Consider the following 24,070-nt stretch of genomic DNA (forward strand, 5'->3'; position numbering starts at 1 on the left):
GAAAGTATTCTGCTCCTTCCCCACCAGTTTTGTTGCCTTCTGGGCGAACGGTGGCAGACCCTAGGACTGTCGCCGACCTCTTCGCAGACACTTTGCCAGTGAATCCCGGAGGCATCCTGTAGCTCCAGGCGCACGTCACCGCCAGAGAATGGAATCTGTCGACGTAAATTTTCTTATACAGGAGGGGAGTCTTATAATGTCCCCTTCTCTGCCTCCGAGTTGCGGACTGCTTTGTCCTAGTGTCATGACTCTTCTCCTGGCCCAGATGATATTCCTTATGCCTTCTTGCGCCATATGTCTGACAGTGCTTTTAACTTTTTATTAAATCTTTATAATATGATTTGGCATACCGGTGACTTTCCAACTTCTTGGGCTGTGGCAGTGGTTCTCCCATTTCCGAAGCCTGGGAAAAATAATCTTCAGGCTACGAACTATCGTCCTATATAGTTGACGTCCTGCATTTGCAAAGTATTAGAAAAGATGGTTAATGTAAGACTCATCTGGTACATGGAGAGGGGGAAGTACCTGTCCTCGGCACAGTACGGCTTCCGAAAGATGAGGTCTACTACTAATGCTTTTTTATCCCTAGAGTCAGTTACTTGATCAGTGTTTTTTGACCTGGAGAAGGCCGACGACACGGCTTGGTTTCATGGGATTTTACAGTGTTTGTTTAATTTTGGCCTTCGTGGCCACCTTCCTATTTTTATTCAGCAGTTTTTATCCAGACGTCTTTACGGGTTCGAGTGGGAGTGTTCTCTGAGGCTACTGTTCTAAATGATGGCGACTCACAGGGAAGTATTCTTAGTGTTACACTATTTGCAGTCGCCATAAATGGTGTTATTGATACTCTCCCAGATGGCATTCACAACTCCTTATATGTTGATGATTTATGTATTTCATTTGCTGCTGCTAGGATGTCACTGATTGAGCGCAAGCTCCAACTGGCGATCAATAGGGTGTCCAGTTGGGCCAACATGAACGGTTTTCGATTCTCCACCTCCAAGACCGTAGCCATGCATTTTTGTCGCAACCGTGGTGTCCATCCAGACCCGGATTTATACCTCGCCAATAGACGCCTCTCATGCGTGGAGGCGACTCGATATCTTGGCCTTTATTTGACAACCGTCTCACCTGGGTTCCCATTTCCGTTCTCTTAAGGCGTCTTGTCGGCAGGCAATATCCCTTCTTCGGGTTTTAAGTCACACCTCTTGGGGTGCGGACAGGGACACGTTGCTGCTGCTTCACCGCACACTCATACTTCCCAAGCTGGAACACGGCTGTGAGATCTACTTATCCGCAACGGATGCACGACTATGCACGCTTGACCCCGTGCATCATGCTGGGGTCTGCTTGGCTACAGGTGCATTTCGGATATCTCCAATACCTAACCTTTTAGTAGATGCTGGTTTCTGGCTGCTCGGCCTCCGGTGCCAGTCTTCGATGCTACGGTGTTGGTTTAGCACCCACCGTCTTCCTGATTCTGTCTCTTGTCTGTCAATGTTGCGGGACTCGCGTTCGCAAGCGTATGTCACTCGACCGAGTCTACCTAAACCTTTTGCCCTTCGAGTGGCAAACCTCATGTTGAATTTGTGCATCGACCCCACTGCTGTCTACTCTTCCGGTTCCCACGAGTTAGTTCTTGGCAGCTTTCGGTTGTTTCAATATCCCCTCCATCCATGGATGGCAAGAAGGATTTTCTGGCAGCTCTGTCCCACACGCGGTTTTTAGAACACTTTTTTTATCCATACTGATGACATCCCCGTTTTTACTGATGGTTCCAAATCCGACGCAGGCGTTGGGTTTAGTGTGGTTTTCCCCTCTTTTTATCGGTCTGGCAGTATTCCTTCGGTAGCCTCCGTTTTTACTGCGGAGCTGTCTGCCATAGTCCTAGCTTTACAGATTATTTTTACTCTCCCGGTTTCGTCTTCCTGCAGTGCTCCTACTGCTCTCTTTAGCACTGTCTCCTTTAACCCTTTGGTTTTATCAGCCCTGGAGTGGCTATATTTTCTTACCAAACGATGATATCGCGTTGGGTTCTGTTGGGTCCCTGGTCACGTAGGTGTCCAGGGAATGAACACGCAGACCGCCTCGCTAAAGAGGCAGCAAGTCGCGCTCCATCTCCTGCCTCTGTTCCATGTCGAGATGTATTTCATGCAATTCGTGTGGGGATTGCAGCAATATGGCAGAGGAGATGGCTAACGGGGGTCGCAACCTCGAAAATGGGAGAGATTACTACTTCCACACTCCCTCAGTGGACTTACACCCATGTCCGGGATCGCCGTGCACAGACTTTACTGGCACGACTTCGTATAGGTCACACGTACCTTACACAAAGGTACCTCCTGACCAGGGACCCTCAACCTTACTGTGATGACTGCTTGGTGCCGCTCACCGTGCGGCACCTGTTGGTGGAGTGCCCTAGTTTGATCCGAGTTACGACACCGCTACCTCTACCGCTGTCGCGGTAGGGATAGCGGTGTCTATTATATCTCAAAGCTACTTGACCAGAGTGTCTGGTTCAGGGCCATGACCTTTTTAGGTTTTTGGGAGAAGCTGGCCTTCTACCAAAGCTTTGAATTTTATTCTTATTTTATTATATGGATTTTGATATTTTATTTAGTTTTAGTCTTTTTTTTAATTTTTAGATATTATATTGTTTTTAACTGTTTATATTTTATATAGTTTTTTTTTTATTATTAAAGCTGCGCCATATGACCTTAGCCGTGCCGGCGCCTTATTTTAAAATCCATCCATCCATCCATCCTTCCAGCACCTTGTCTACCACAGACAGAAGGGAGAATGGGTGGTAGCTTGTTGCCTCGAACTTGCTGCCTCTTTTAGCCCGGAGACGAAGAGGATGGCTTACACAATCGTGGCTATATGTTGTGCCACAGATAGTGAGCTTAGGGCAGTTCGCATTTCTACCTCATTCGTGATGAATAAGGTCATCGTGGCACATGCTACTACAGGAAGTGAAGGAGTAGGTCTGGTGGAGTCAGGAACAGTAATTTTTTTGTGAAAATTTTTGAGTCAACAGGTCCATCTTCTCCTTGGTTGTAGTGGCTGCACTGCCGTCTCTCCTCAAGAGGAGAAGAATGCTGGATTCGTTCATATCCCCTTGGCTGTCTATGACGAGGCTCCACCACTGCTTGGAGCCGACTTGGCCACCACTTGTTTTTTTTTTTCTTGTCTTTCACCCATTCATTGGTTCTTGTCCCAGATCTGAGTGTCTTTCATATTGGCAGCTGCTTCTCTGTGTAGCGCTCTGTTTCGCTTCGTAGAGTGGTGCTTATAGGATAGCCATGCCCCAATTTTTTTTTTATCTGAAGCGGTGCGACACTGAGGCTGATTAGAAGCCTTACTTCTGTGTTGCATGGGGGCCAATAGCACCTTAGTGGACCTGCTTGTCCACGTCTTCCTGCAGTAGACTCTCCCAAGTGAGCTATTACAAGTGGCAGCGAAAGCCTGCCCAGTTAGCCTTCTCCCATTGCCAGAGAGAGCGGCTGGCACTCTCATCCCAAAGCCTCCTGGTGAGGACTTCTGCGTGATCTGAGTCGCTAACGCGCCCAAGTGACGAGCAGTGCACTTCAGGAAGGGGGGGCGGGGTGTAGAAGTCACTCACTATGGGTTGAGGGAGGAGGCAGAACGATGAATGGGGAGGCTTAATAGAGGTCAAACACGTCCAGCAAGGAGTTGTAGATGTTATTTATTGGTGGTTTGTCCAGGGCATCAAGGATGATTATATTCTCATACTGATGGACTGTTATGAGGCGATCAAGGTTACCCACTTTAAGTCCACCACTTCAGTTGCCTGTGAGGAAGGCTTGTAGCCTGCACAGGATTCCTCGACCACCGTCGCTGATTCTTTTGAAGATAATTAAGGCCTGCTGGAATGGGAGTGTCTAGCACCTCAACGTTTAATGAGACTGTAACAGGGTGCTATCCCCCTCCCTATGTTGAGCGGTTCTTCTTGATCCAAGCTGAATAGTCCTTTATGAGGGTTCCCCAAGAAGGTCCAAGACACAACCACTACGTCATCGTCCTTTACATGGAAAAATCTTTGCATGAGCTCCCCGACGTTCGTGTGTAAATAGGAGCCGAATATCTACCAGCTTGAGAAGGAAGGTTTGTGTGAGGTGCTTGGGGCAAGGTTGTTAGAGCTCCCCACGAGGTGGGTGGAGAAGATTAACAGGCAGCACTACTAAGTGCCATGAATGTCTCTTGACTGCTTCAGTTAAGTCCTGATGTCTCCTGTCCTGCCGTCTGTTCATGGCAGATTTATCAACTATGGAAACAATACTCAAGTGAGCTGCTTAAGACGCTGCTCTCTATAGTGACCCTGCCGACGGCAAAAGGGACACTTGTTCCGACTTGTCCTCGCTTCCTTCGTGATATCCACTCTTTCACTTGCAGGCCTACCGCCAAATCTTTCAGGCCGTTTCCTGCTTGCTTCTTGTTGAGGGGGCTGCCTACGTCCCAGAGGTGGTCGTATGCTCCAAGCCTGGGCCTGGATACGTGGGTGGGAAGTTTTTTTTTTTTTTTTTTTTACATTACAAGGGCACTGGCCAAGGGCAAACAAAGTGTTGGAAAAAAAAAATCCCGCTGGTTGCCAGGCCCTGTTAAGAGGAAAGTAGGCCAAAAGAAAAACAAAAAAATCTAAAAGGAGGGTCCAGTTAACGTAAGAGGTGTCTTGACACTCCTCTTTTGAAAGAGTTTAAGTCATAGGCAGGTGGAAATACAGACACAGGTAGAGAGTTCCAGAGTTTACCAGTGTAGGGAATGAAGGAGTGAAGATACTGGTTAACTCTTGCATTAGGAAGATGGACAGAATAGGGATGAGAAGAAGTAGAGAGTCTTGTGCAGCGAGGCCGCAGGAGGGGAAGGCATGCAGTTAGCAAGTTCAGAAGAGCAGACAGCATGAAAACAGCGGTAGAAGACAGATAAAGATGCAACATTGCGGCGGTGACTTAAAGAATCAAGACAGTCAGTTAGAGGAGAAGAGTTGATAAGACGAAAAGCTTTAGATTCCACCTTGTTTAGTAAAGCTGTGTGTGGATCCCCCAGACATGAGAGCCATACTCCATACACGGGCGGATAAGGCCCTTGTACAGAGCAAGCAGCTGGGAGGAGAGAAAATGGACGAAGACGCCATAGGACACCTAACTTCTTGGAAGCTGATTTAGCAAGAGTAGAGATGTGAAATTTCCAGTTTAGATTTTTAGTGAAGGATAGACCGAGTGTGTTTAATGTAGAGGAGAGGGAAGTTGAGTGTTATTGAAGAAGAGAGGATAGTTGTCTGGAAGGTTATGTCGAGTAGATAGTTGTAGAAATTGAGTTTTGAGGCATTGAACAAAACCAGGTTTTCTCTGCCCCAATCAGAAACAAGTGAAAGATCAGAAGTTAGGCGTCCTATAGCATCTCGCCTTGAGTCATTTAATTGTTGTTGGGTTGGGCGTCTGTTGAACGCTGTTGAATAATGCAGGGTGGTATCATCAGCATAGGAGTGGATAGGGCATTGAGTCAGATTTAGGAGATCATTGATGAATAATAGAAAGAGAGTGGGTGATAGGACAGAACCCTGTGGAACACCACTGTTGATAGTTTTAGGGAAGAACAGTGACCGTCTACTACAGCAGCAATAGAACGATCGGAAAGGAAACTGGAGATGAAGGTACAGAGAGAAGGATAGAATCCGTAGGAGGGTAGTTTAGAAATTAAAGATTTGTGCCAGACTCTATCGAAGGCTTTCGATATGTCAAGGCCGACAGCAAAGGTTTCACCGAAGTCCCTAAAAGAGGATGACCAAGATTCAGTTAGGAAAGTAAGAAGATCACCAGTAGATCTGCCTTTACGGAAACCATACTGGCAATCAGAGAGAAGGTTGTGAGCTGATAGATGCCTCATTATCTTCCTATTAAGGATAGACTCAAAGGCTTTAGAAAGGCAGGAAATCAAAGCTATAGGGCGGTAGTTAGAAGGATTGGAGTGGTCACCTTTTTAGGGACAGGTTGAATGTGAGCAAACTTCCAGCAAGAAGGATAAATAGAAGTAGAGACACAGATGAAAGAGTTTGACCAGGCAGTGAGCGAGTTCAAGCACAGTTTTGAGAACAACAGGAGGGACTCCATCCGGACCGTAAGCCTTCCGAGAATCAAGGCCAGAGAGGGCCAGGAAAACGTCTTTATAAAGAATTTTAATTTTAGGGATGAAGTAGTCAGAGGGTGGAGGAGTAGGAGGAATATGCCCAGAATCATCCAAAGTTGAGTTGGTAGCAAAGGTTTGAGCGAAGAGTTCAGCTTTAGAAAAGAAGAGACAGCTGTAGAGCCATCTGGATGAAGTAAAGGAGGAAAGACGAAGAAGTAAAGTTGTTAGAGATATTATTGGCTAGATGCCAGAAATCTCGAGAGGAGTTAGAATTGGAAAGACTTTGACATTTTCTATTGATGAAAGAGTTTTAGTAAGTTGGAGAATAGATTTGGCATGATTACGGGCAGAAATATATAGGGCATGAGTTTCAGCAGTTGGATGGCTACGGAACCGTTTGTGAGCCGCCTCTCTATCATTGACAGCACGAGAACAAGCAGAGTTAAACCAAGGCTTTTTAGCTTTAGGGTTAGAGAAAGTATGAGGAATGTATAGCTCCATGCCAGAGATAATCACCTCTGTTATGCGCTCGGCACAAAGAGAAGGATCTCTGACATGAAAACAATAATCATCCCAAGGGAAATCAGAATAGTACTGCCTTAGTTCCTCCCACTTAGCAGAGTTAAAATGCCAGAAGCACCTCCGCTTAGGCGGGTCCTGAGGCTGCACTGGAGTGATAGAACTGGTAACGGAAATTAGATTGTGGTCGGAGGAGCCCAACGGAGAGGAAAGTTTAACAGAGTAAGCAGAAGGGTTGGAGGTTAGGAAAAGATCAAGAATGTTGGGCGTGTCTCCAAGGCGGTCAGGAATACGGGTAGGGAACTTCACTAGCTGCTCTAGGTCATGAAGGATAGCAAAGTTGAAGGTTTGTTCACCAGGTTGGTCAGTGAAAGAAGATGAAAGCCAAAGCTGGTGGTGAACATTGAAATCCCTAAAATGGAGATCTCAGCAAAGGAAAGTGAGATAAGATGTGCTCCACCTTGGAAGTCAAATAGTCAAAGAATTTTACATAGTCAGAGGAATTAGGTGAGAGGTATACAGCACAGATGAATTTAGTTAGAGAGTGACATTGAAGTCTTAGCCAGATGGTAGAAAATTCTGAAGATTCAAGATTGTGGGCACGAGAGCAAGTGGTGTCGTTACGCACGTATGCGCAACATCCAGCTTTGGATTGAAAATGAGGATAGAGCAAGTAGGAGGAACAGAAAAGGGCTGCTGTCAGTAGTCACAGACAACTGTGTTTCAGTTAGGAAGAGAAGATGAGGTTTAGTAGAGGAGAGGTGGTGTTCCACAGATTGAAAATTAGAACGAAGGCCACGAATGTTGCAGAAATTGATAGTGAAAGTATTAGATGAAGTGTCAAGACACCCAAGGTCGACAGCAGAGGGCAGTCCGACCTGGGGACATTTATGGTCCCTCCCAGAGGGGACTCCGAGGCAGGGCGTGGTGAAGCCATTATTAAATTTTGATTTGAAGAGAGTGTAAAAGTGTAAGGTGTTGTAGTGTAGTGTAGGAAGTAGTAGAAGTTGTCTTTAGAGGGCAGGCTGCAGCTGCTCAATTGTATAAATGAGACCACAAAGGGAACCGGGAAGAGAGGACACGGGAATCACTCAGTCTGCAGCACTGCCTACATCCCCGTAAGTACCTCTCCTGGAGTATTCCACCGGGCGGCAGGTGACTACTGCCTACTATATATATATATATATATATATATATATATATATATATATATATATATATATATAAATATATTTGGCGCAACCTTATTGGTTAGGTCACTGCGTGGTCTGGTAGGGATAGCGATGTGGTTGGCTGATCCTCCAATTCCCCTCGTGACTTCTGGCATCTGACCCAAAACATCAATAACTTAACTTCTTTATCTTTCTCTCCTTCATATCATCCTAATGGCACCACTGCCATCTCATCTGCCTCTAAAGCTGAATTCTTCTCTCAAACCTTTGCTAAAAACTCCAGCTTGGATGATTCTAGGCTTGTTCCTCCCTCTCTTTTCCCTCTGACGATTTCATACCTACAATTAATGTTCTTCATAATGATGCTTTCCATGCCCACACTGGTCTAAACACTCTGAAAGCTTATGGACCTGATGGGGTCCCTTCTATTGTTCTCCAAAACTGTGCTTCCATGCTTGCACCTCTCAGATGGGAACCGCCTTGTCGTGGTGTGGGGGCTTGCGTGCCCCTGTGACCTGGCGAGCTAGGCTAGAGGGGCTTAGGCCCCTGCTCTGCCCTTTCGAGGGGAAGAGGGTTACCCATGCTAGTACGGTCTCCAGTGAGGAGCCAGACTAAATGGTTCCTACGTAGGCTGCCAGTGGACAGCGGAGCCACCCGCTGAAGGGATTTCCCAGTAGGGGCCGTCCTGTGCTGGATGGTTGGGTGTCCAGGCTGGGATGCTTTGGGAGGGGGGTCTCAGCTCTGTCGTGGACAAGCATTCGTAGCATGTGGGGCCTTTTTTTAAAACGACTGGTCCGCATGGGGACGAGGTACCCAGACCACGGTAGCCAGCGCTCCTTCCCATTGTAGTCCCAGTAGGTGGTTTCCCTTGCCCCTGGAGCCAATTTTTTTTTTATAACTTTATACATATGATTAAACACAAAAAAACTGTCAGGTTCTCGTGAGGTGGCTGACCTAACCCGCGAGACGTCATCTTCAGGTCTGAGTGGGAAGGAGGATTCCCCTCCACAAGAGCCTCCCACAGCTCCTGTGGGAACAGTCTCCTGTTCTGGGAGTTCTTCTGAGGGACGTATTTCTGCTGCATATGACTCGCTTGTGATGGTAAATGTTAACCCATCATTTTCTTATCACGCCTTGCACTCCCTTCTCAAGGTGTATGGCACGGTTGTTCGCATTCGACTTGTTTATGATAAGGATGAAACCCGTCTGGCTTATGAACATGTGGCATCCCTGCCCCTTGCTGGCTCTGACTTTAAGACAGAACTTCTCCACTCGCGCAATATTTCGGACAGTGACACGGACTACATCCCAAAACTTTTTGGCCACTATTCAGAGAATTTAGTTCCTGAAGTCCGCCAGATCCCGCCTCCACGTTGGTTTGTGGCCTACTACAGAAATGGGCATGAGAATTTCATCTATGCCTCCCAGTACTTGTCCAAAGAGATCAGCACGATTCCTGAGGGAAATCTCAAGAAATACGGGAAGGGAATGCGCGTGCGAGCGAAAGATATCACGCAGGCAAGGATGTTGCAACATCTACCATGTCCTTCTCACAGCATGTTTGAGACTATTAAGGCATATCCCACCTTTAATTACAGTAAAGGTTGTGTGTACAGTCAGGATCTTTATGATTTTCCTGACGGAAATACTGGCTATGTGTCCTACCTCAGTCCAGAAGGCAACTAAGATGAGGAACTCCTCCAACATGGTCCTTCTCACCATCTTTGGGTCCACCCTTCCTGACCGTGTTAATGTCGGGCCTATTAATTTTAGGGTGAGGCGTTTTGTTTCTCGTCCTCTTCAGTGTTTCTCATGTTATTCGTAGTTCACGGCAAAAGTTCATGAAAAGAAGCTACTCGGTGTGGTAATTGCTCTGCACTAGACTTACATTCAGAGGAGTATTGCAATGCCGCAGCTTATTGTTTCCATTGCCGTGATGCTCACCAGGTACGTTCCAGGCAATGACCCAGGTATCGCCTGGAGCAGGACATTCTATTGCTTGCTAACACTCAGTTCATCAGTCTCGGTAGCGCCCGCCGTGAACTCCTGTACCGCCAGAAGGCCGGTACTGGTGCGACATCCTATGCTTCTTTGGCCGCTCGCTCTTCAGTTGAGTCTGCCGGTCCGAAGACCACTCCTGCTACCTCTCGCACTGTTGGGGCGGTTGGTTCTGTTCACTTGGCCAATAGGTTTGCCCTTTTGTCCGATGACTCAATTGAGTCACCTACAAGAAGCGACGAGAATAATACGGACTTGACCAAACTAACCCATGTAGTGGATGTCCATTTGCCTCCTGCATCGCCTAAGCTTTTGAAGAGCATGACCAAACGGCACCGCGGCTCTGCGGAGTCGTTAGATTTAGTTCAGCCTAAGTAGTCTAAGGTTTCTCCCGGTGCACATAATCGTGAGTCCTCCTGGGAATGCTCTACTAGGGTAGCTCCAGTAGTTTCTGTTCAGCCTCCTGTGACACCCTCTGTCTGAGATCGGGCTTCTTGTGATGAGGACGGTCTTTGCATGGAGACGTCCGATGATATTGTCACAGCCGTCCCTCGTGGACCCACTGTATCGGAAAGTGCAGTCCTGCCTGATCCTCGTCCTCTGAGGACCGGAAGGAGTGATGATAGTTCGCATCACTCACCGGTAGGCCGAAAGGCTGCGGTCCAGCGACCCGGTACATCTCAACTCCAGGTGTCTTCTCGTCGGTTCATTATTTCTAGTCAGGTGAGTCACGGGCAGCCCATTCAAAAGGCTCACCCGTCCACTGCACCTAATTAGTCATCTTCAAGCTTCTACAGTGGAATTGTAGAGGCCTTCGCGCCTCGTGGGGGGAACTCCGAGCTTTATTGTCTAGTCTTCTTGGCTATCGTGCCTTTTTTAATACTCCTTTCCCTGACCAGGGCCACCACGGTGGCACAGCTATACTTGTCCGTCAAGACATACCTCTTGTCCTCTTGCAACTCAACTCTCCTCTTCAGATGGTTGTTGTTAAGGTTTTTATGGGACGATCCTACACTATTTGCAGTATATATATCCCTCCCCAGCTTCCTGTCTCCACGGGTGAGCTTGACGGCCTGGTGCGTCAGCTTACTCCGCCTTTTCTTTTATTGGATGATTTTAACGGACGTCACCCATTGTGGGATGAAGGTGCTAGTAATCCTCGTGGGGTTTTAATCGGGTCTTTTATTGAGGGATGTTACACATTTCCACAGTCCTACTGGGACTTTTACCACTATCGATTTTTCTCTATGTACATCTAATTCTTTCCTTGATTTTAAATGGCGGGTACTACCGGATTTACACGGTAGTGACCACTTTCCGAATTTATTATAATCTGTGAACTCTGAGACACAGTCCCGGCCCCCACGCTGGGTTTTAGACAAGACAGATTGGCCTCGATTCACAGATCTTAGCTCTTGTATCCGTCCGCTGGCTGACTTTTCTACTTGTGCTGAGGCTGTTGATTATTTTCCTGATTTTTTACATTCCGCAGCGCTTCAGACAATCCCTAGGACGTCCGGTCCTAAGCGTCCCGTTCCTTGGTGGAATGCAGCATGCACAAACGCTGGGAAAGCGAAACGGGCAGCTTTCTCTCGTCTCTGGCGACATCGTGGGGATCCGCAGTGCCTGGATGCTTTTCGACGCTGCCGAGCTCGGGTCCGCCGCGTTTTGAAAGAGGCACAAAGAGCCTCTTGGAAAGTTTATGTGTCTTCCATTAACGCCCGTACTCCTCTTACGGATGTGTTTAGCAAAATCCGCCGAATTGCTGGGAAGTATTCTGTTCCTCCTCCACCAGTTTTGTGGTCTGCTAGGCGAACGGAGGCAGACCCTAAAACAGTCGCCGACCTCTTCAAGGAGCACTTTGCCAGTGTTTTCCGGAGGCATCCTGCAGCCCCAGGCGCACGTCACCACCAGAGAATGGAATGGCATAAATTTTTCTTCCGCTGGAGGGGAGTCTTATAATGTCCCATTCTCTGCTTACGAGTTGTGGACTGCTTTGTCTCAGTGTCATGACTCTTCTCCTGGGCTAGACGACATTCCTTATGCCTTTTTGCGTCACAAATCTGACCGTGCTTTTAACTTTTTATTAAATCTTTATAATATGATTTGGCATACCGGTGAATTTCCATCCTCTTTGGCTGTGGCAGTTGTTCTCCCATTTCCGAAGCCTGGAAAGATAATTTCCAGGCTACGACCTGCCGTCCTATATTTTTGACATCCTGCATTTGTAAAGTTTTAGAAAAGATGGTAAATGTTGTTAGAAAAGGTCGAAAATGTAAGACTCATGTGGAGGAAGTACTTGTCATCGGTACAGTACGGCTTCCGAAAGATGAGGTCTACTACTAATGCTCTTTTATCCCTAGAGTCTTCCATTTGTGAGGCCTTCACTAATCACCACCATCAAGTAACTGTGTTTTTTGACCTGGAGAAGGCCTACGACACGGCTTGGTGTCATGTCATTTTACAGTCTTTGTTTAATTTTGGCCTTCGTGGCCACCTTCCTCTTTTTATCCAACAGTTTTTATCCAGACGTTTTTTACGGGTTCGAGTTGGGAGTGTTCTCTCTGAGGCTACTGCTCTAAATGATGGCGTTCCACAGGAAAGTATTCTTAGTGTTATATTATTCGCAGTCGTCATTAATGGTGTTATTGATACTCTCCCAGATGGCGTTCACAGCTCTTTATATGTTGATGATTTATGTATTTCTTTTGCTGCTGCTAGGATGTCACTGATTGAGCGCAAGCTCCAACTGGTGATCAATAGGGTGTCCAGTTGGGCCAACATGAACGGTTTTCGATTCTCCACCTCCAAGACCGTAGCCATGCATTTTTGTCGCAACCGTGGTGTCCATCCAGACCCGGATTTATACCTCGCCAATAGACGCCTCTCATGCGTGGAGGCGATTCGATATCTTGGCCTTTCATTTGACAACCGTCTCACCTGGGTTCCCCATTTCCGTTCTCTTAAGGCGTCTTGTCGGCAGGCATTATCCCTTCTTCGGGTTTTAAGTCACACCTCTTGGGGTGCGGACAGGGACACGTTGCTGCTGCTTCACCGTACACTCATACTTCCGAAGCTGGAATACGGCTGTGAGATCTACTCATCCGCAACGGATGCACGATTACGCACGCTTGACCCCGTGCATCATGCTGGGGTCCGCTTGGCTACAGGTGCATTTCGGACATCTCCAATACCTAGTCTTCTAGACGCTGGTTTCTGGCCGCTCGACCTCCGGCGCCAGTCTTCGATGCTTCGGTGTTGGTTTAGCACCCACCGTCTTCCCGATTCTGTCCCTTGTCTGTCTATGTTGCGGGACTCGCGTTCGCAGGCGTATGTCACTCGACCTAGTCTACCAAAACCTTTTGGCCTTCGAGTGGCAAACCTCATGTTGGATTTGTCCATCGACCCCATTCCTGTCTACTCTTTCCGGCTCCCACGAGTTAGTTCTTGGCAGCTTCCGGTTGTTTCAAAATGCCCTCCTGCCATGGATGGCAAGAAGGATTCTCTGGCAGCTCTGTTCCACACCCGGTTTTTAGAACACTGTTTTATCCATTCTGATGACATCCCCGTTTTTACTGATGGTTCCAAATCCGACGCAGGCGTTGGGTTTAGTGTTGTTTTCCCTCTTTTTATCGGTCTGGCAGGCTTCCTTCGGTAGCCTCCGTCTTTACTGCGGAGCTGTCTGCCATAGTCCTAGCTTTACAGAATATTTTCACTCTCCCTATTTCGTCTTTCACAATTTTTAGTGACTGTCGCAGTGCTCTTACTGCTCTCTTTTGCACAGTCTCTCTTAATCCTTTGGTTTTATCAGTCCTGGAGTGGCTATATCTTCTTACTAAACGAGGATATCGTGTTGGGTTCTGTTGGGTCCCTGGTCACGTTGGTGTTCAAGGGAATGAACACGAAGACCGCCTCGCTAAAGAGGCAGCAAATCGCCCTCCATCTCCTGCCCCTGTTCCGTTTCGAGATGTATTTCACTCTATTCGTGTGGTGGTTGCAGCATTATGGCAGAGGAGATGGCTAACGGGGGGGTCGCAACCTCGAAAATGGAAGAGATCACTACTTCCACTATCCCTCAGTGGACATACTTCCATGTCCGGGATTGCCGTGCACAGACTTTATTGGCGCGACTGCGCATAGGTCACACGTACCTTACACAAAGGTACCTTTTGACCAGGGACCTCCAGCCTTACTGTGAAGACTGCCTGGTGCAGCACCTGTTGGTGGAGTGCCCTAGTTTGATCGAGTTACGACACCGCTACCTCTACCGGTGTCGCGGTAGAGATAGCGGTGTCTACTATCTCTCAATGGTCCTTAGACCAGAGTGTCTGGTTCAAGGCCATGACGTTTTTAGGGGTTTGGGAGAAAGTGGCCTTCTCCCAAAGCTATGAATTTTATTCTTATTTTATTATGTATTTTAATATTTTATTTAGTTTTATTGTCCTTTTTTTTTGTTTTTAAACTACTGTATTGTTTTTAACTGTTTTTAGACATTTTAAATTTTTGAAGCGGCGCAATATGACCTTGGCTGTGGTGGCGCCTTTTTTAAAATCCATCTATCCATCCTTATCGGCGGTGTCGAGCTTGGGCCCGCCGCGTTTTGAAAGAGGCACAAACAGCCTCTTGGAAAGCTTACGTATCTTCCATTAATGCCCTCACCCCTCTTACGGATGTCTTTACCAAAGTCCGCCGAATTGCTGGGAAGTATTCTGCTCCTCCCCCACCAGTTTTGTTATCTGCAGGGCGAAGACTGTCGCCGACCTCTTCGCGGAGCACTTTGCCAATATTTCCCGGAAGGATCCTGCAGCCCCGGGCGCACGTCACCGACAGAGAATGGAATGTCTTGGCATAAATTTTTCTTCCTCTGGAGGGGAGTCCTATAATGTCCCTTTCTCTGCCTACGAGCTGCGAACTGCTTTGTCCCAGTGTCATGACTCTTCTCCTGGTCCTGATGACATTCCTTATGCCTTTTTGCGTCACATGTCTGACCGTGCTTTTAACTTTTTATTAAATCTTTATAATATGATTTGGCATACCGGTGACTTTCCATCTTCTTGTGCTGTGGCAGTGGTTCTCACATTTCCGAAGACTGGGAAAGATCATCTCCAGGCTACAAATTACCTATATCTTTGACGTCTTGTATTTGTAAAGTGTTAGAAAAGATGGTAAATGTAAGACTCATGTGGTACTTGGAGAGGGGGAAGTACTTGTCATCGGTACAGTATGGCTTCCGTAAAATGAGGTCTACTACTGATGCTCTTTTATCCCTAGAGTCTTCCATTTGTGAGTCCTTCGCTAATCATCACCATCAAGTAACAGTCTTTTTTGACCTGGAGAAAGCTTACGACACGTCTTGGTGTTATGGTATTTTACAGTCTTTGTTTAATTTTGGCCTTCGTGGCTACCTTCTCCTTTTTATCCAACACTTAGTGTTATATTATTCGTAATGGTGTTATTGATACTCTCCCAGATGGCGTTCACAGCTCTTTATATGTGGACGACTTGTGCATCTCTTTTGCTGCTGCTAGGATGTCACTGATTGAGCGAAAGCTCCAACTGGCAATCAATCGAGTGTCCAGTTTGGCCAACATAAATGGTTTTCGTTTCTCTACCTCAAAGACCGTGTCTATGCATTTTTGTCGTAATCGTGGCGTTCATCCAGATCCCGATTTATATTTAGCCAATAGACGCATCTCATGTGTGGAGGCCACTCGATATCTTGGCCTATTGTTTGACAACCATCTTTTTACTTTTCTTTTTTTTTTACGTAGGGAAGAGGGCCAGACAAGGGCAAAAAAAAGAAAGTTAGAAAAAATCCCACTTGAGCGCTGGCTCTCCAAAGAGTGCCAAAACCGTCAGCCAGAATTAGGGGAGCAAATGCCTTGATACCTCCCTCTTAAAAGAAGATAAGTTGTAAGAATTCGGAAATACAATTGCAGGGAGGGAGTTCCAGAGTTTACCAGTGATGGGGATGAATGATTGAGCGTACTGGTTCCCCATTTCCGTTCCCTTAAAGCGTCCTGCAGGACGGTACTATCCCTTCTTCCGGTTTTAAGTCACACCTCTTGGGGTGCGGACAAGGACACGTTGCTGCTGCTTCACCGTACACTCATACTTCCGAAGCTGGAATACGGCTCTGAGATCTACTCATCCGCAACGGATGCACGACTACGCACGCTTAACCCCGTGCATCATGCTTGGGTCCGCTTGGCTACGAGTGCATTTCGGACATCTCCAATACCTAGCCTTCTAGTGGATGCTGGTTTCTGGCCGCTCGACCACCGGCGCCAGTCTTCGATGCTCCGGTGTTGGTTTCGCACTCACCGTCTTCCCGATTCTGTCCCTTGTCTGTCAATATTGCGGGACTCGCGTTCGCAGGTGTATGCCACTCGACCGAGTCTACCTAAACCTTTTGGCCTTCGAGTGGCAAATCTTATGGCGGACTTATCTATCGACCCAACTCCTGTCCTCTCTTTCCGGCTCCCACGAGTTGGTTGTTGGCAGCTTCCTGTTGTGTCATTATGCCCTCCTACCATTGATGGCAAGAAGGATTTTCCACCAGCTCTGTCCCACTCACGGTTTTTAGAACACTTTTTTACTCATTCTGATGATATTCCTGATTTTACTGATGGTTTCAAATCCGACGCAGGCGTTGGGTTTAGTGTGGTTTTCCCCTCTTTTTATCGGTGTGGCAGCCTTCCTTTAGTGGCGTCCGTTTTTACTGCGGAGCTGTCTGCCATAGTCCTAGCTTTACAGATAATTTTTACTCTTCCTGTTTCGTCTTTTACAATTAACCCTTTGGTTTTATCAGCCTTGGAGTGACTATATTTTCTTACCAAACGAGGATATCGTGTTGGGTTCTGTTGGGTCACGTTGCTGTTCCAGGGAATGAAAACGCAGACCACCTCGCTAAAGAGGCAGTAAGTCGCGCTCCATCTCCTTCCCCTGTTCCGTTTCGAGATGTATTTCATGTAATTCGTATGGCGGTTGCAGCAATTTGGCAGAGGAGATGGTCGCAACCTCGAAAATGGCAGAGATCACTACTTCAACACTCCCTCAGTGGACATACACCGATGTCCGTGATCGCCGTGCACAGACTTTATTGGCGCGACTGCGTATAGGTCACAAGTACCTTACACAAAGGTAACACCTGACCAGGGACCCTCAACCTTACTGTGATGACTGCTTGGTGCCGCTCACCGTGCGGCACCTGTTGGTATAGTGCCCTAGTTTGACCGAGTTACGACACCGCTACCTCTACCGCTGTAGCGGTAGAGATAGCGGTGTCTATTATATCTCAAAGGTCCTTGGACCAGAGTGTCTGGCCCAGGGCCATGACAAAAGTTTTTTAAGTTTTTGCTTCTCCCAAAGCTATGAATTTTATTCATATCTTATTATATGTATTTTAAATTTTTTTTTGTTTTATTGTCTTTTTTTAGTTTTTAGCTACAATATTGTTTTTAACTGCTATGTATTTTAAGTTTTAAGTTCTATTTAGTTTTAGTTTTATATTATTTTTAGTTTTTTACCCTTCTACTGAATTGTTTTTAATGAATTTTAATTAGTTGTTGTTGTTGTTTTTATATATATATACATGTTAGTTTCATTTTCTTTTTTTGTACCGGCGCCATATGACCATTATTGTTTCGGCGCCAAAAAATTAAAATCCATCCATCCATCGATCACGATGTACCGCAGGAAACACAGACGACTTTGTTTACAAGTACGGCCGCCAATCACTCCTAGATCTACGACCTACAATGGATATACCGTCACGACCGTTCCTTTTAACCAACCTGAGGCGGCTATATGAAGCTTAAAACAGCCGGGATGAAATACAAAACAACTAATTCACGAAAAAGAAATTTCACAGGAAACGTGGAAGGAGAGGCGGAGTCAGGCCGAAACTGAGGAGGCGGGGCATCTGGACACCACTACCTACAATACTCTTCGGTAATGTACAATCAGTGCGTTACAAGATAGACGAATTTTCTGCAAACTGTAAATATATAAGGGATTTCCGGGAGAGCAGCTTCATTGCAATAACTGAAACGTGGCTGCAAGACCAGGATGATGATGTAACTGTGAGTGTTGACGGTTTTTCGCTAGTTAGGGGAGATAAGAAGGAGGTAGCGAAGCAGAGAGGAGGAGGAGTAGCGGTGTATGTAAATGATAGAAGGTAATTAATGTCAAGGAGCGTTTCTGTTGTGATGACCTGGAATTTCTAGTAATTACATGTAGGCCCTTCTACCTTCCGCGTGAATTTAATAATGTGACAATTATAAATGTGTATATCCCGCCTGATGCAAACGAGGAAAGAGCAAATGAATTATTACTAAACTGTGTTAACAAATACGAGAATGCTAATCCGGAAGGAATTATGATTGTGCTAGGTGATTTTAACCACTGTAATTTTCAACCAAGTGTACCTTTGTATCAGCAAACTGTTACTTGCCCCTCGAGAGGTAATAATATTTTAGACAAAATGTACTGCAACATAAGAAATAGTTATTGCTCTTATCAGAAATCAAAATTAGGAAATTCTGACCACAATATGGTACTTTTGGCTCCCACATATAAGCAAACTCTTAAATGTAAACCACATGAGAATATTAGTATACGGGATTGGAGTACGGAGGGAGCATATGGTTAGTCTCCAAGGTTGTTTTGATTGTACCGATTGGGATATACTGTATGATGAGGATGACGATATTAATGTAAATGTAGATGTTTTTAATTCATATATTAATTTTTGTACCGATATGATTGTCCCAACTAAGGAAGTTATTATATATCCTAATAATAAACCATGGATAAATTCTGACATCAAAGCGTTATTGAATGAAAAGAGGAGAACTTTCATAAATGGTGACCATATACAAAGGAGAATACAAAATCAATTAAATAAGAAAGTAATAGATGCTAAACATTCATATAAAATTAAAATTGAAAATTTATTCGTCAAATAAATCAAAAGGTGCTTGGAGTGGAGTAAAACTACTGTGTGGCTCTAAAAAGAAGCAACCCTTAATTGACCCACCAAATGTTCAGCAGTACGCAAATTGTTTGAACGCATTTTATGCTAGGTTTGATATGCAGGATTTTATGGAAGAACGTGAGAATATTTTGCCAATGATTAGGAATGTCAATGAAGAGCGAATAACTGTAACTAGGGAAGATACAATGAATTCTTTGAAAAGTATACAATGCGGAAAAGCAAGTGGGCCTGACAAAATTGGTTCTAAACTTCTGAAATCTTGTGCTGAGCAACTTGCAGACCCAATTAGTAAAATTTTTCAAGCTTCTTTTGATCAGAGTACAGTCCCGGAGATAATCCCTATTCCTAAATGCAACCACCTAAAGGAATTTAATGACCTTAGACCTGTAGCTTTAACATCAGCTATCATGAAATGTCTGGAACACATTGTGAAGAAACTTATTTGTATAAGCATTGCTACGTTAAGAGATAATTTACAATTTGCCTATTGCCAGGGTAGGAGTGTTCAGGATGCCAACTTAACCTTGCTTCATCGAACTTGTGATCATTTAGAGAACCGAAACTCACAGGTCAGAATTCTATTTATTGATTTTAGCAGCGCTTTTATTACAATCCAGCCACATGTATTACTAAACAAACTAAAAGAATTGAATGTCAACAGTAACCTAATTTTATGGAAAAATAGTTATCTTTCACAAAGGTCTCAATATACCAAGTTAAATAATGCTAAATCTAACATCATATTAACTAACACAGGGGCTCCACAAGGGTGTATCTTTTCACCGCTGCTATTTACTTCGTACACAAATAACTGCAAAAGCAACTACCATAGCTGTTCGATCATAAAATATGCGGATGATACTGCAATAGTAGGCAAAATGAATAGTGATAATTCAACCAAATTTTTTAATCAGTTTGATCATTTTGTTGATTGGTGTAACAATAACTTCCTAACCCTCAATGTAAAGAAAGCAAACGAAATGTTGATAGATTTTAGAGTAAACAAGCATGTACCTGACAAAAATTATAATAGCAAACGAATATGTTGAAAGAGTCCACGAATATACAAATACTTAGGCATTAGAATAATTAAATTAGATTAATTGAAATTAACAGGATCCGCAAATACACAGCAAGTTTACAAAAAATGTCAACAGCGTATTCATTTTTTAAGAATATTAAAGAGCATTCATGTAGATAGAACTATATTGTCTTTATTCTATAAGTCTGTAGTTGAATCAATCTTCTATTTCTCAATTGCCACATGGTATGGAAAATTAACATGTGGAGACAAGAATAAATTAGAAAAGATTGTGAAGACCGCAGGTAGACTACAGGCAAACACTTTTGTCAGTGGATGAACTGTACAACAGACAAGTAAGAAAACAGGTAGATAAGACCATGAAAGATGTAAATCACCCGCTTAACTATCATTATAACTTTCTCAGACCAGGCAGGAGATTAGCACTCCCTACGCAACACACAAGTAGGTATAAAAAGTCTTTTATTCCCAAGAGTATAAAACTATATAACCATTTAAGGACTTGATATGTATGGTAAATAAATATAACAATGAAGTACACAGATGTAGTGCGTGATCATGGTACTGTAATTAGCACACTTTAATTTTAAGTTTTTAATGTATAAATTATATTATAGTCTTAACAAGTGGATGAGTTCAATTGCCAAAACAAATTTCACATTGTATTTTGTATCCAATGTGACAATAAAGCTATCTATCTATCTATCTATCTATCTATCTATCTATCTATCTATATATATATATATATATATATATATATATATATATATATATATATATATATATATATATATATATATATATATATATATATATATATATATATATATATATATATATATATATATATATATATATATATATATATATATATATATATATATATATATATATACAAACAAATAGATTCTGACATGCAAAGATGTTGCAGTATTTAAAGTATTTTTACGGTTCTTGAATTTTGCTAAAAGTAATGAATAAAATTTTCAATTTCATATTTTATTAATACATTAATATGATATTGTATTTTATTTGCCAGATTTTCATGCAGACTCCCAGTCGACCGCCAGTGGGGAAGTATAGATGATGGTACTTGGACGGGAATGGTGGGAGAGGTGTACAGAGGGGCAGCCGCCATAGCTCTTGCGGCTTTAGATGCTACACCGGAACGCCGCTCAGCTGTTGACTTCCTTTTACCCATTTCTGATACCGAGTAAACACCATAAATATGTTTATTTTAATCAAATTCAGATTTATTTTTAATCAAATTCAGATTTATTATCTTGATTTCTCGCTCTGATCTCTTCTATCAGAAGATTGTATTTCGAGAGAGTCATGCTGCCACTACTACATTATAGTTTGCTAATGGACATCTTAAGAGCTTAGTACATAGTGGGAAATGCTGGACTAGGGACGAAAATTTTAAGAGTGCCACAATGAGTTTTAAATTTCTCAATACATTGCGTTACTGATGTTTGCGCTTTTCACTATTGAAAATAAAAAGAAAAAAACTTGCATATCCGATGAACATTCTTAAGATGGGAATTCTATTAATATATATTATTTGTACTGGTACTCTCTCTCTCTCTCTCTCTCTCTCTCTCTCTATATATATATATATATATATATATATATATATATATATATATATATATATATATATATATATATAGGCTGCGTTCCGTTGGAAGTTAGCACGCTGCCCCCGCAACCCCAACGGAACGCAAGGGAACGCGCAAGCCATACGGGTATTGTTGACAAAGATGGCCGTCCAAGCTGCTCTCCTCCTCCTCGCTCAAGAGCTCGCAAAAGACCCTCTGTTGGACGCTGCAGAGCTCCTCTTAGCACGAGAGGAGGAAATATTGCTGAGGCAAGAGGAAGAGGGAGAAGAGAGGTTGCCAAGGCAAGGAGAAGAGGGAGATGATAGGCCGCCAAGTCCTGTGAGGGTCAAGGACTATGCAGAGATGATAGTGCCTCTTTACTCCGGGAAAGACTTATAGAACACTTTCGAATGCAAAGGGAAACTGTCCCTGCAGCCACAGGTGCTGGAGGGGCCTCTGCAGCAGCTACCATGGCGGTAGAGGCTGTCTCTTCTGCCTCAGAGGCTGTGTGAAGAAATGCGACACATATAACACCGTCTTTTATTGCTATAAATACTAATATTTTCGTCATATTGCCTTATTCCAGCATTCTACAAGGGATAACAGACTTACCACATTGTTTTTGATGTTCTGTGACGTCGCATAAGCTGTCAAAATAGCATTTACATCCCCCACACTGATAATATAGTGGTGAAGCGGCGGACGTCTGCGGTTTGTTGATAAACAATAGTTGCCAGACACCGCCAAGCATTCACCTCCGAGGAGCGCAAGGTCCCGCACGCTCCCGCAAGGCGAGCCCTATGCTGGTCCCCCCCGATTCGGGGGAAGTATGCCATACTGTACGCCATACGGTCCCCAACGGAACGCGGCCCTGGGATCATCGTCTTATCTACTACGCTAATGCCTCCCAAAATATGCAGATAGGTCACAATAGGAAGAGAGGCATGAGATAGAGGAGATAGCAAGAGATGCACCATTCCGGAGCTTAGAAAGAGACTGAAGACAGTCAGTCAGAGGAGAGGAATTAATGAGACAAAAACCTTTTGATTCTACCCTATCTAACAAAACTGTGTGAGTGGAACACGTATCAAACATACGAAGAATACTCCATACAAGGACGAATATGGACCTTGTACAAAGTTTGTATCTGGAGGGGTTAGAAAAACTGGTGACGAAGCCAAACATCATAGAAGCTGTTTTAGCAAAAGATAAGATGTAAAGTTTCCAGTTTACATTATGAGTAAAGGACAAACCGAGGATATTCAGTGTAGAAAATGGGGACAGCTAAGTGTTATTGAAGACCCCCTTAGATGGGAACCCCCTTGTGGTGGGGGGGGGAGCTTGCGTGCCCCTGCGACCTGGCGAGCTAGACTAGAGGGGGCTTAGGCCCCTGCTCTGTCCTTTCGAGGGGGACAGGGATACCCATGCTAGTAAGGTCGCCAGTGAGGGGCAAGACTAAATGGTTCCTACGTAAGCTGCCAGTGGACCAGCGGAGCCACCCGATGGAGGGATCGCCCAGTAGGGGCCGTCCTGTGCTGGATGGTTGGGTGTCCAGGCTGGGATGCTTTGGGAAGGGGGTCTCAGCTCTGTCGTGGACAAACTTTCGTATCATGTGGGACCTTTTTTTAAAACGACTGGTCCGCATGGGGACGAGGTACCCCGTCCACGGCAGCCAGCGCTCCCTCCCATTGTAGTCCCAGTAGGTGGTTTCCTTGCCCCTGGAGCCAATTTTTGTGTAGCTGTTTTTTTTTTTTTTTTTATGGGAAAACACAAGAAATCTTCAGATTCTCGTGAGGTGGCTGACCTGGCCCACGAGACGTCATCTTCAGGTCTGAGTGGAAGGAGGATTCCCCTCCACAAGGGCCTCCCACAGCAGTCTCCTGTTCTGGGAGTTCTTTTGAGGGTTGCGTTTCTGCTGCATATGACTGCCTCTTGATGGTAAATGTTAACCCATCATTTTCCTATCACGCCTTGCACTCACATCTCAAGGCGTATGGCACGGTTGTTCGCATTCGACTGGTTTATGACAAGGACTTTCCTTCTAACCGCTGCTATGTGACGTTTATGTCATGTGATGAAGCCCGTTTAGCTTATGAACATGTAGCATCTCTGTCCCTTGCCAACCATAGCTTTAAAACTGAATTTCTCCAGTCACGTAATATTTCAGACAGTGACATGGATTACATCCCAAATGTTTTTGAAAACTATATAGAGAATTCAGTTCCTGAGGTCCGCCAGATCCCGCCTCCTCGTTGGTTTGTGGCGTACTATAGAAATGGGCGTGGGAACCTCATTCATGTCTCCCGGTATCTTGCCAAAGAAATCGGCACTATTCCTGAGGGAAACCTCAAGAAATATGGTAAAGGAGTGCTAAAGCGAGCTAAAGATATTACACAAGCGAGGATGTTGCAACATCTCCCATGCCCTTTTGACAGCATGTTTGAGACTGTTAAAGCTCATCCCACCAATAATTATAGCAAAGGTTGTGTTTATAGTCAAGACCTTTATGAATTTCCACAGGAGAAAATACTATCAATGTGTCCTACTTTTCTGCAAAAGGTGACTAAGATGAGGAACTCCTCCAACATGGTCCTTC

At 44.7% G+C, this 24,070-nt stretch overlaps 1 protein-coding gene and 1 long non-coding RNA gene across 2 annotated transcripts in view; one reads left to right on the forward strand and one right to left on the reverse strand.

The window, feature by feature from the left end:
• The first annotated feature begins 3,994 nt into the window (after positions 1-3,994).
• The window catches only part of LOC123511138 (probable glutamate receptor), a 41,058-nt gene continuing 20,982 nt past the window's right edge, over positions 3,995-24,070 (forward strand). The window contains exons 1-5 of the mRNA XM_045266759.1: positions 3,995-4,078; positions 4,414-4,515; positions 19,149-19,400; positions 20,280-20,317; positions 20,913-21,086. Coding sequence (XP_045122694.1) covers positions 3,995-4,078; positions 4,414-4,515; positions 19,149-19,400; positions 20,280-20,317; positions 20,913-21,086 — 650 coding nt within the window. The remainder of the gene's footprint in view (positions 4,079-4,413; positions 4,516-19,148; positions 19,401-20,279; positions 20,318-20,912; positions 21,087-24,070) is intronic.
• On the reverse strand, positions 21,839-22,258 carry LOC123511424. The gene is made up of 2 exons (XR_006676793.1): positions 22,087-22,258; positions 21,839-21,978 (listed from the first exon to the last, which is right to left on the reverse strand). It is a non-coding gene; the product is annotated as an uncharacterized LOC123511424 (long non-coding RNA).

The sequence above is a fragment of the Portunus trituberculatus genome, chromosome 31 (assembly GCF_017591435.1).
Source record: "Portunus trituberculatus isolate SZX2019 chromosome 31, ASM1759143v1, whole genome shotgun sequence".
Classification (NCBI taxonomy): domain Eukaryota; kingdom Metazoa; phylum Arthropoda; class Malacostraca; order Decapoda; family Portunidae; genus Portunus; species Portunus trituberculatus.